A 13,230-nucleotide genomic window follows, 5' to 3' on the forward strand; every position below is an offset into this window, starting at 1 on the left:
ATATATATATTATTTGTTAAATCTATTATTGTGCTCATAATTAATACGAACAAAATGTATCTAATTTGTAATTTGTTAAAATCAAAAGGCAAAGACGAACAATTTAACGCATATCACTCAATTGGAATTGTGTTTCAAACATGTTTCAATCGAGAGAAAGAAAACCTTTTGTATATGTATTTTGCAAAACATGTAGTACGAGTTTTTTATAGTCAATTGAGAGTTTTGGAGTGAAAAATGGACACCAGAAATTACCTTTTTTGGCATTTCATTGGTGTATCGGAAAATACGACATAAAATTGTTTTTATTCAATTATAAACTAAAATATAATTTGTAGCTGTTATTTAGTTGAAGAAACCGAGTGAAACTCTCGAAATAAATAGCTAGCGCCAGCTTTACAACATTGAGAACAAGCCAATAGTCACTAACAGATCCATTCATTTATATTATTTTTTGTTTAACAAATCGAATAGATTGATATCCAGTTTGAAGCTTGTTTACCAATTCGAAACGAAAAATAACAGAAACATAATACATAATATTGTTTTTGAATTCTGTACTGTAATATTATTTAATTAATTTAAACATTTATTTATCGCATGAACATATTGAACAAATGATAATAATTTACAGAAAATCAAATAAAACATAGATTAAATAAAAACCAACCATTGAGATTTTGATCTTGTGAAATCAGTTGTATAATCAGAAACTTGTGGTATTTATTTCCATTGCAAAACAGAAAAACGCCTTAATTTTAAAATATCTGCCATTAACAGACTTTGAATTATAACATGTCCCCAAAATAACAGCTGTTGTTAACATCGATTACAAATCTATCGATGGGATATGAATAATTGTTGAAGAAGTGCTGGCCACACCGATAATACTGCACGAAGTATGTACATACAATCATTTTGGGCAACCCTACGTAGAATTCTTTAGGAAGCCCTGACAAATGTGAAAGTATGACGTCAAAAATTCTGCGCAGTCGAAATTGCGCACACTTAACGCCACCTTGTAAATTTCTTGCATTCATGCTCCTATGTCGGTGACTCTTTCGTGTGTGTTGGTGTTGCGTTAATAAAAAAGTGTAAATACTTAAGAAAATTAAGAGTTGACAAAGCGAAAAAGTCATTACGGGCTGTACGTCAACGTTAAACGAACAATGCAAAATCAAATATGTTGTGAGTCTCAAACGATTATCGACACACCGACCGCAAAAATCCAGCAACAGCAGCCCAGCAGTCCGCAAATCCCAGCCCAACTTGCATCGAAATAGTTTTAAAATTTTCGGCCTATTCGTGTAGCCGTAATTTGACGCTGAAATCGTGACGATAGCCATAAAGGATTGTTCAGAATTGTTCAACAAATTGGCGTGCAAGAATCGACAAATTTTTTTAGCCAACAATTTTTTCATGTTCGTTTTTGCCTCGCCCTCGCTCTGTGTGTATAGCAGTGCGCGTGTGTGTATAGAGGTGCGAGCGAAACAGCTATAGAGAGCTACAGGGCACTATCTATCTATCATATCAGTGATATCTGCTGTATGTATTATTTGCATTTTGCATTTATGCGCTTATTTTGAGATGTGATCAGTGTGTACATATCACAATGTAAATTAATTGTGCATTATGTGTATTATTTATTCGCAATCTGCATTGCGTTGGCATATGCCAAATGCAATTGGCAGCGATTTACACAGCCAAAATTAGCGGTGACAACACTGCACAATACAGCGCACTGCTTGCCCCAGAGCCCCTGAGCAGCTTATTTTTGGCATTATTTAGCACATTTTGCCTTTGCCAAAACGGACAGTAAATTCTATACAATTGTTGGATGAACGTACAAAAATGCAGTGGGAGAGAGCTAAAAAAAACGTTAATATTTTTGTGCCCGCCCGTATAAGGCATATATACATATATATAAATACATATATACATATATATATATGCATATATATATATGTATATATATATATATATTTATAAATATTCAAAAAAAAAAAAAAAACACCGTCCGCATCAGTGCACCCTGTTAAAATAGTCATGTTCGTTTTTTTTTCTTCAAAGCACACAATTGTTGAAGGCAGGCAGAGTTTAGGAGTCTTCTGACTGTTGAGTGGGGTGCGTGGGTGGATTTTACTGCGGCTGCTGTTGCTGTTGCTCCTCCATACATATATAGAATATATGAAGTGTTTATTCATTCTAAACGTTCTCTTTTTTTCATTGCAGTTCCACTGCATACCGGAAAATAAACAAATACAAGAAGCATAAAGTATGCGGAAAATTAAATACAAAAGGAGCATTTAAGTGTTGCGTGTGAAAGTAAAGCAAAAGCGAAGAGAAAAAGAGGAGCAAAAGAAAGCGAGAAAATAAGCGTTTTGTGTGCTTGTCGTCAAACAAAAATTTTATGTTAAAATTACTAATACAAATCTTCGTTGCATTTATAAACTGATAAAACTAAAAACACACACCGCATACAGTGGGATAAAACGACAAGATTGCAAAAAAACAAATACCCAACAACTTGACAACTTGTAAATGCACCAGTTAATAATAATTATAAATAATTATATATACATGCATATGTAACCAACTACACACGTTCCTTAAAACTAATGTTTTCCAAACGCCGCAACTAAATCAAACGATAAACTGATAAAACCGACACATCGTAAAGCAACGGAAACATGACCTCATAAAAGCATAACCACATAGGAATTATACATAAATACATACATACATACATACAAACAAAACATACATAAATACTACTTACATGCATAAATTATATATCCAAAACGACACCGATTTCAAATAAACTGCAGCAGGGAAACAATACGACAAACAGCAAAGAATAGAAGATCAAAACATTTTTCTTATTCAAAATTTAGAGCTAGTGAACATATAACGACCACACAGATTTATTTGATTAACATACATTAACAAGAAGAAAAGCGGAACAACAGAAGAGCAGAAGCACGTTTGGATAATCATCTCGTCCGTCATAAACTGCAACGTCGTCGACTATTTACAATTAGGTTTATTCATGTCTCCCATCCGAACACAACACGACCGATGGATTGATGCGTAAGTAAATACATATATAAGATAAATACATGTATACAGTGATCTCTCGTTAATTGCAACTACAACTCACTTGAACTGTTCAGTAAATAAAAATTAATTTTGATTATCAGTTAGATTTTATTTTTTTTTACGTATCTTGAATAATGTTATGTTTTTGAATGAAATATGTCCAGTCAGTAACCGAAGCTCTCTAATTAACGAGTAAGAAATGTAAAGTTTCTTCCATATTCCCTTTACGCTTAAGTTTTGCATATTATGGTCCACTTTCCGTGTGCCTGCCTGATAAGAGGTATGAATAATACTGCGGATTAACTGAATGCAATCAGCTATTCTGATGGCCTCCTGCTCACCCCAAAGTGTGCTTTATGTAGTGTGTGGGTGGCTGGGGCAAGTTTATTTGGGCAGGGAACTTGCGACAAACGCAACCTGTTGAAAGTACGATTTGTTTGCTTGCTCTCTATCTCTCTTTGTCGGGTTTTGGCGTCCGTTTTAGTGGGTTAGGATCAACTGTGTATAGAGAAATGTAGAAATCTTGAACTTTTTTAACGACCTGCAGTTGCTTGATGCCAAGTAGATACCTTATCAAGATGTTACCGGATTCATGTAGCAATTTAAGAGTTTATCTCTGTTTCCTTATCTGACCCGTGCTACTGTCAGACTGTCGCTGACGAGCAAGATAATCATCTCACCCACATATTTTCTAAGTTGACTTTGATTTAAATATATAGTATTTAATGCTTTAAGCTATTAGTATACACGCCATTATACTCTGTTCCCAAATCGAATCTTTCATTTGTAATATATTTATGTCCACACAAACCACAAGCTCAACTCTTTGTAAAAAAAACCACAAAATATGAAACTAGATTAAAAATAAATATAATGATTATATAATGACTGGGAGTTCAGTTATGAAAAACCTCTCTTCAGCATAAGGACATATAGCTTAAGCTCTATACAAATTAGCATTGTGCTGATCACTCAGTTTGCTTGTGATCCAATGAGAGGAAACGAGCAAAGCGAGGCCAATATGTGGAAAATAGAATTCGCACTTTCTTGTTAGAGTTCTGTTTTGCGCTAGTTTGACAAATTTATAAGGTACTGTTAATTGCATTTTCTGACTTAGCTGCAGTGACAAATCGTTTTCTTGTGGTTGAAAATTAATATAAATTTATGAACCTCCACACATCTAGACTTCTAATCCGCTTATTAATCTTTCAAATTTACATATTTTCTTCCAATTTTTTTTCATTTACAGATATTTATAAAGAGCTGGAATACTACGTGAATAAATTTGTACTCGTCATTGACAAAGAGATACGTCAAAGTCTGTTTAAGAATATGGTCATCACAGTACTGAGAATCGTTAACGGAATAGAATAGACAAACAAGAGAGAGAGAGAGATCCCTTAAGGGAGTGGAGTGTAAGCAATAGAGCCAAAGAGAGCCACAGTGTCGTAGGAAACAGCGAGGAACGCCAAAGTACAAATGCTCACGAGCAAATAAGTAAATTGAAATTAAAAACATTCAACAATTATATAGGACAAACAACTAGACAACAACAACACTAACGCAAGCCTAAAGCACGCCTGTATGAGACAAAATACAAAAACAACAACACCAAAATCGAACTAATTTAGATCAAGTGGGGACGCAACTACCAGAGCAGCAGGATAATCCGGCAACTGAAAGATATACGCACGTCACGGAGCGTAGCACAGGATCTGCAGTACGCGTAAGCGTCCTTAAATCCAGTTAGCATGGAGTGCTGTTTATCGGAAGAAGCCAAGGAACAAAAGCGGATCAATCAGGAAATCGAGAAACAGCTGCGCCGCGACAAGCGAGATGCGCGACGTGAGCTCAAGCTCCTCCTACTGGGTGCGTATCCTCTCGATTAAATAATGCTGTGCATATTTAAGTCGCAAACATTATGCATTATTGCCAAACATTATATTATTGCTAATTAGCACTCGTCAGGTGCGGTGTTTGTGGTGCTTATTGTGCTTTCTTATTAACATCATATTTGATTTTCCCTTATCCTCTGCAGGCACGGGCGAGTCCGGCAAATCAACGTTCATCAAACAGATGCGTATTATACACGGCAGCGGGTACTCGGACGATGACAAACGTGGATACATTAAACTGGTTTTCCAAAACATATTCATGGCCATGCAGTCCATGATCAAAGCCATGGATATGCTCAAAATATCATATGGTGTTGGCGAGCATAACGTAAGTATTATTAACAAAAAAAAGAGCATTGATTGTTTCGACATGATTTTCTAACTGGAGCTTGTGTTTTGCAGGGACTTGCTGATCTGGTGATGAGCATTGACTATGAAACAGTGACAACATTTGATGATCCATATTTGAATGCCATAAAAACGCTTTGGTCCGATGCTGGCATACAGGAATGTTACGATCGCCGAAGAGAATATCAGTTGACAGATTCCGCTAAATAGTGAGTTACTCGTTGGATATGGCTTATTTCCACAGCTAAATGATGTTAGACAACAGAGGCGACAACAAAAATAATTAACATTTTTCTTATAAACAATGATTAATTCGATGTACTAAACTTGATTTCAATTTTGTATATATATATATATATATATAATGTATAGTTATCTGATGGATCTCGATCGTGTGGCTCAACCTGACTATTTACCCACTGAGCAAGACATTTTAAGAGTTCGTGTGCCGACAACGGGGATCATTGAGTATCCCTTTGACTTAGAAGAGATCAGATTTAGGTAGCTACAACGTTTCAAATATTTTTGTCTTGCATGTGTCTAATATGTTTCTTGGTTATTGACTATTTTTTTTTAAATTGTTTAACTGTTTTTATATTTAACCATCAAAATTTGTGGTCTTTCAACAAACAAATCATATCATTTATTATATGTTAAGCTTGCTTAAATTATAAAACGGTTTCGGTATATTTAGAACAGACTCAGAGCGGGTTTTCAGACTGACAGAATTAAACAGACTGTTTGTAAGATGATATATAGATGAGCATGTTCCCTACTAAATCATTTTTAATTCTTCCAATTAGCTACCTTAACAAGTGGAATGTACCCGACAAGTGGAATATACCAGTATGACTTTAAAATAACTGATATTTTCTTTTGATATATAAATCGTAACTATCTGAATATGCAATGCGTAATCGGCTCTAACTTGAGTAAAACCGCCAGAACTGTAGCCTTCGAAAAGTAACCCAAATTGTGTATATAAAAACAACTTTATAATTATAACGCTGTGCATATATCATTCGATGTCTTCATATTGATTGGTTTAGCTTTTTGCTTAATTTTCAATTCACATAATTTTTGCTTGGTTGTAGTTAGCTGATATTTAACCAAAATAATAATTCATTGTTTTATTAATCAATATTTGTAATATGCAGAATGGTTGATGTCGGCGGTCAGCGTTCGGAGCGAAGAAAGTGGATTCATTGCTTTGAGAATGTTACCTCAATAATCTTTTTGGTAGCGCTATCTGAATACGATCAAATTTTGTTTGAATCTGATAATGAGGTAAGTTTGAATTAATTTTTGTTATTCCCATCAATATAATTTTTCATGATATTTTTTTAGAACCGCATGGAGGAATCAAAAGCTTTATTTAGAACTATTATAACATACCCGTGGTTCCAAAATTCATCAGTTATTCTATTTCTTAACAAGAAAGATTTGTTAGAGGAGAAAATAATGTATTCGCATTTGGTGGACTATTTTCCTGAATACGATGGTGAGTACTCTCGTTGGGTTTCTTCGATTAATCGGGAAATTGCCTTCACCTATTATATTGCTAATGCTATTGCTATTGCTAGTTTTGTAATTGTGCTAGTTGTAAACATATCCCAATTCTGTTGATAACAGGTCCACAGCGAGATGCAATAGCAGCCCGTGAATTCATACTGCGCATGTTTGTAGACTTAAATCCAGATTCCGAAAAGATTATCTATTCTCATTTCACCTGTGCTACGGGTAAGTAATTCATCAAATGTTTATGTAAATAGCGTGTATGCCTTTGCCGACTTTAAATGATTCTAAGTATTATTCGGGATAAGACAATTTGTAACATGATTTGCTTTTGCCGCACTGCCATTTTAGTTAGGCGCTAGTCGGAGCCTAAACAACATTTTGGGAGTGAACAAATTTTGCGAGCATAAAGAGAACATAATTGAACGCATTGTGTGTCTAAAATTCGGGAGCTTTTAAATAAGACTTGCAACATAGCTGAGACTCGTAACATATTCCGCTTTTGTAAACCCACACGTTCAACCCAGAAATCCCTAACCGCATACTGAGATACATACTCAATTATTGTATTGCCCTAAAATATGTATCCTTAATTTTGATTTAAATGAAAATATAGAGTACTGTGGAATTGTTTGTTTTAATATTATTTTTTTCGTGCCTAAGCAATCCTTACTGAAAGTATTGTAAGTTTAAGAATCGGGAGCTGTTGAATCTAATATTAAATAAGGCTTTAATGCATAGGAATAATGCGGTAATGGTTTTTACTATTGTGAGATACTTTTGTTGTGTATTTTTAAACATATGAAACTGACTAAATCGAAAATATCTTTTTACTTTCTACTTTAGATACTGAAAATATAAGGTTTGTGTTTGCAGCTGTAAAGGACACGATTCTGCAATCCAATCTTAAGGAATACAATTTGGTCTAAACTGGATTTGGATCAGAAAACTATTTTTGTGATTTTTATTATACATATATATACATAATGTGTATGTATATATATATATTAATATATATATACATATATATTTATATATATAAACATTCATAATTCCTTTTTCGCATATTAATTAAAAACAAAACACAGAAAGAAATAAAAAACTAATACTGTTTGCCGAAGATTAAGCGTAAATTAGACCCAAACACAAATTTCTTAAATTGTAACATCAACAGAAAATTGTAGCATAAATTATACTGAAACTGATGAAAAACTTTATAATAATGATAAAGCGATTGATGTATACATTTTAATTTGTGTGGAATGAAAAAGAAAACAAAAACTTCTGATATCACGTACGAGTAAAGTAATAATAATATTTAAAATTCATTATTATAGAACTTTTGTAATAAAATTGATAGAAAAAATGAAAAAAAAAAACAAAGATAATAAAATAAACAACTAAAATTTAATCAAAAGCTTAAAAGGAACAACAAATGGAAACAATTTTTGTCGTACTGAAGCATAAAATTCTACTGAAACCAATCACGAGAAGAAAAAAAAATGTTACTTATAAACAAAATAGTAATTTTGCTAAAACAATAAATATTTGAAGTTTCTCATAATAATTTAAAAATCACAACAACAACAACAAAAACTGTAAGCCAACAACAACAAGAAATGAAACGCAGAAAAAATATTGTATTTTTTTTTTAAAGCTAAAAGCGTAAATATTGCAAATATTGTTTACTGAAATATTTATATACAAACGAGCCCATAATATGTGTATATATATACATACATACAAACAAACAAACATACATATACATGCATACCACATACATACATGCATAAGTACATGGACAACTATGTAATGTCTTAAGAACACTGAACTAATTTGTATTGCGAGAAAGAATCAGAGTTAAATGTAAATTACAAATCCTACTAACAAACGAAATCGCACACACACCCAATCACACAAAAGGGATACGATTATGAAAGTGATGATTAAGTACTATATAATGTAATAATAATAACTAAAACAAACAAACAAAATATTAAACGCATTTGTGTTGTACAAATGACGTCCAGATTACATCGTATCTATAATTAATTAACACGTGTGTTTGTAAAATGTTTTCATAGCTGCAGCATAACCATAATTAGCGACAGCAACAACAGTCATAATCATCAATATTTAAACAAATTAAAACCTATATGTTATACATACATACAACTACATAAGAACCTACTATCATATGCAGCTCACCCGGCCGCCATCAATCAATTTTCCATCAACTAAAATATAATAATTAAAAAGAAAACAAAAATGAATATCATAAATCATGATGTTAACAATTGTAACATTTCAAAGGAGCAAATTTGTAAGGAATGTAGCTTGATTTTTTTCAAATAATATTTTTAATATACTTATATTAATTATTATTTTGTTAGTCTGTTTTGCTTATGTTATAGACAATGTTTTGTTTTTGTTTTTAAATTTTAGTATAATTTAATCTACAGCTATAGAATGTTAGTAAAGTAACAAAACAAACCGCACATTTACAAAAAAAAATAATAATAATTATAATAAACATACAAACATAAACAACAACACCAACAACAAAACAAAACTATTTATGTAAAAATCCAAATAAACACAATTTTACTCTATGTATATGTGGTTAAAAATGAAAAAAAAACGCACACATACATACATACATGTATATGTAAAATAAAAATGAATCAAACTTTGTTTTTTATAATTATATATATTTTAAACATTTTATAGAAACTAACATTTGTTTTACCACTTGAACTCATTTTTCAAGTAAGCGGGCGAGGGGTAAACAAAGTAAAGAGTAAGGAAAAATGTTTATTTCGAAACTAAACTTTTTGGCTGCTTATCTTTTATTTGTTTCTGCTGTTTTGTCAGTAAACTTCCTTTTCTGAGCATCTCTCTCAAATCTCAAATCATTCATACTCAATCTTTGATATGAAGAATATTTTCTGTTGCAATTATGAAGGATTATAGATACATATGATTACTTTTATTTTTGAAACATCATTGACATCAATATCCATTTGCCATCAACCGTATAACTCCGCCGTTTAAATTGTAATACGAATACGCATCTAGAATTTAAGTAAGATTCAACAGAGTGTTGTATAAAGCTTTAATCCACGTAAACCGAAGATATAGTAAATGAAATAACAAAATTTTTACAATTAAATTAAATTGATAAATTGATTAGCTTTTAAAAAGCTTAATTAAGTCAATAAATGTGTATTTATATAAGGCAAAAACATATGCGTACCGAATTTTTCGTTGTTTACACGAATTCAAGAAATGCTCGGCTAGCCGAAATTAAAAGCCCGAGCAGAACACATGTTTAGAAGACATATGCAGCTACTCTGATGATTATGGGTATATACACTTAGAACGGATCCTTAAGTTGGTATGTGATCTACAAGGATTTTAAAGGATAACTTAGAACAGAACCAAAATACCGAACTATACGAAATATAAACATTTTCGTTTTTTTTTTATATAAAGGCACATAGACTAGCGCCTCTTTCTGGTCAGAGACAGCCAACAAGTTTTACAACGGTTTAAGCAGAGGCGCTGTACATTTTCTATATGTATTACACACACTCTTACACACACACACACACACACACACACATACTTATATAGTTTTCCGTCCAATGAATTACATCGGTGAGCAGAAAAGTCTCCAGAATTTTGGTTGACATTGACCATATTCATTTCGCAGACAAATCCTTAGAGAAGAAGATGAATCCTTATTTGGGAAACATACCTTACATACGATAACTCAGTAATGCTTTAAGAGCTAATTTGTTAATTCTTTTGTTTCATAATGGGTTCGAAAAACAATTTGGCGGTTTCAACAAGAAATCTTAAGTTTTTGGCAAAAGCAAAATTCGTAATTTTGAACATAACGCATTGCAAGTGTATGTAGTAGTTTACATGAACTAGCATACCATATTGATAAAGATAAAAATCACGGAAAATAAACATACATACATAAAAGAAAAAAACATTTGGTTTAGTTAGCGTTTTGTGCCTTCTAGTGCTCATTAATTCCATGAAGAAGACCCAGGCAGAAACATAAAAATACAACTTATTTATAATTAAATAAAAAAAAACCAAAAAAAAAAACATAAAACAAAACATATATACTTAAGATGGAATCTTATGTTTTTATTTGATTGAAATTTAACTCTTTTCTTTTTAAGCTCGTATTGTTTTTTATTTAGAATTTTCAGTGAAAACATGTGTATGTGATTCATTGATTGTTGTTTGGGTAATTTTTTTTGAATGGATTAGTTGGCTCTTTTAAGTTGTGAAGTATTTGCAGTTTGTATGTAAATATTTAGCTTAACACAAGCTCAACATGAAGCTATAATAAATGAGCAACAAATTTGATATAAAATGGTTAAAGATCTAATATACTTAAGTATATGATAAATATACATACTTATGTATGTAAAAGTATGTACAAGTATTTTGTATTTTTATATACAAAATTTAAGAACTGCAGGCGAAAGGAACACACATAATAATACATTTCAATTGTATATGTTTGTATTCTTGTGTAAAGAAACACAAATCTCACTGAAATCAGTATAAATTTCGACAAATGGAAATCAATTCGATATTCGTGAGATAAAAACATTAAAAAAGAAAATGAAATAAATGTAATGAGTTTAGCTTAGTATTTACTAACGTAACTTTAAAATGTATTATGAGTTGTTGGGCACCTCGAAAAATTTGTTCTTTTTGGTGGTAGTCTTACTTACATATATACATATATGCATATGGAATAGATACCATATTTCATACAATGCTTGTAAAGCTACTAAACTAATTCATTACATAATAATAATAATACTAATTATAACAGTAACAACCACAACCAGAGTCTCTCTCCCTTCGACGTTAAAATTGATGTCAAACTAGGCTATACAAATAAACAATAGAAATGAAGAAAAACGAAATAATGATTATAATATTTCACATCTTTAGGCTACTTTATAAACTTTATATTGTAGATGTACTTGTGAGTTTGGTCTGACATGAAATGATGATGATGATGATTGAGAAATATTTTAACGTACATATTTCTACATACATATAAGCATAAGTACATACATACATCTAACATATAAATCAAGAAGCTAAAACATCCCCCACATAAAAATTGCATGCTTAGCTTAAGTCTTAAGGCAAACGCACGTCCTTAAATAAGTACGTACTATATATATATATGTATATTTATATATGCTATATAAATACATATATATATGTATATATACATATGTATATATACACACACACACACATGCAAACACCTGCATAATCACATAGATACAAATGATTGTATATTCAAGATTTCCATTGAGTGTAATATTTTCTCAACTTGTAGCATTTGAATTGATTGACTTTTTTATGGAAATTTACACAACAACAAAGTGTGAGGCTTGCACTCAATGAAAATTGCATATACATATATAAGTGCGAGTGTGTGGGTGTGTGTGTGTGTGTGTTGGCTCTACACATTTGTCATAGAAATCATATTAAAAAGATACAAGTACTAGACAAAGGATTGATTGTATTGAGGTGGCAATGGTAACTAAGAAATTTTTTAGATAAATAAAAAAAGAAAAAAAAAGAAACAAAAGAAAAAGTATCTATGTACACCTAAATATATATATTAAAGAAAAAACAATATAATATAAATAAAAATATATTAAAAGAAAAATGTTATTTTTATTTGAGTTGAAAAAAGAATTACTGCCGGGATTTCTAGCAAATATATTTAAACTTGGCCTATTGCTGAGGTTTGTAAGGGGGTGTGAGTGTGTCAGTGTGTGTGTGTTGCCTCTATGTACTCGTATACGGTTACAATTGGATTAGCAAACCCTCAATATAGTACAGAAATCAGCAGCACGCTAGACCTACAACAGACCGACAACTATGACACATTAGAGTGAACCAAGGAGAGCTCAACATATTTAGAGGTCATCGCTTCTGTTCGAGTTACAACATCTTTTAAGATAACAGTCTTGTGAGTGCCCAAAATAATAAGGATTATAAAAATCTAAAGCTCAAGCTAATTATTTGGAGATAATTCATACAAGAGATAATAACAAATCGATATCGAAACCAAAGATTTGGCCCATACTAAACACACTAATGTGTCTATATACACACATATGTGTGTAGTGTTTTCACCTTTGTATTCATTTTGTTGGTGTTCGGTCTTCCGCTAGACCAAGCTGTGAAGCCATACAGTTACCAAAATCAGCTTTCTTGCAATGAACTTGGGCATGGGTCGAGTTTCCTGAATCTGTTTTCACCTGCTGCGCGATTTGTGAGGCAGCCAGCCCAACCCCAACCTATATACTTG

The 13,230-nt window shown here is 31.9% G+C and overlaps 1 protein-coding gene across 2 annotated transcripts; it reads left to right on the forward strand.

Moving 5' to 3' along the window:
* Nucleotides 1-1,060: 1,060 nt before the first annotated feature.
* On the forward strand, nucleotides 1,061-7,834 carry LOC6559738 (G protein alpha q subunit). Of its 2 annotated transcripts, XM_032735415.1 has the most exons (11): nucleotides 1,061-1,188; nucleotides 2,233-3,090; nucleotides 4,349-4,572; nucleotides 4,633-4,968; nucleotides 5,138-5,322; nucleotides 5,397-5,551; nucleotides 5,715-5,843; nucleotides 6,500-6,629; nucleotides 6,690-6,843; nucleotides 6,975-7,082; nucleotides 7,704-7,834. In XM_032735415.1, the coding sequence occupies exons 4-11, from the start codon at nucleotides 4,851-4,853 to the stop codon at nucleotides 7,784-7,786; spliced, it is 1,062 nt and encodes a 353-aa protein (XP_032591306.1). In that variant the 5' UTR covers nucleotides 1,061-1,188; nucleotides 2,233-3,090; nucleotides 4,349-4,572; nucleotides 4,633-4,850; the 3' UTR covers nucleotides 7,787-7,834. The 2 variants fall into 2 exon arrangements, with proteins under 2 accessions (XP_032591306.1, XP_001986124.1); XM_001986088.2 differs by having other exon boundaries at nucleotides 4,349-4,968.
* The last annotated feature ends 5,396 nt before the right edge of the window (nucleotides 7,835-13,230 follow it).

Source organism: Drosophila grimshawi, unplaced genomic scaffold, assembly GCF_018153295.1.
Source record: "Drosophila grimshawi isolate 15287-2541.00 unplaced genomic scaffold, ASM1815329v1 contig_1367, whole genome shotgun sequence".
In the NCBI taxonomy this organism is placed as follows: Eukaryota; Metazoa; Arthropoda; class Insecta; order Diptera; family Drosophilidae; genus Drosophila; species Drosophila grimshawi.

Coding starts and splice junctions, on each gene's coding strand:
- LOC6559738 (XM_001986088.2), top strand. CDS start 4,851: ATGGAGTGCTGTTTATCGGAAGAAGCCAAGGAACAAAAGCGGATCAAT. Junction 5,844..6,499: donor TTAGAAGAGATCAGATTTAG/GTAGCTACAACG, acceptor TGTAATATGCAG/AATGGTTGATGTCGGCGGTC. Junction 6,844..6,974: donor CTATTTTCCTGAATACGATG/GTGAGTACTCTC, acceptor TGTTGATAACAG/GTCCACAGCGAGATGCAATA.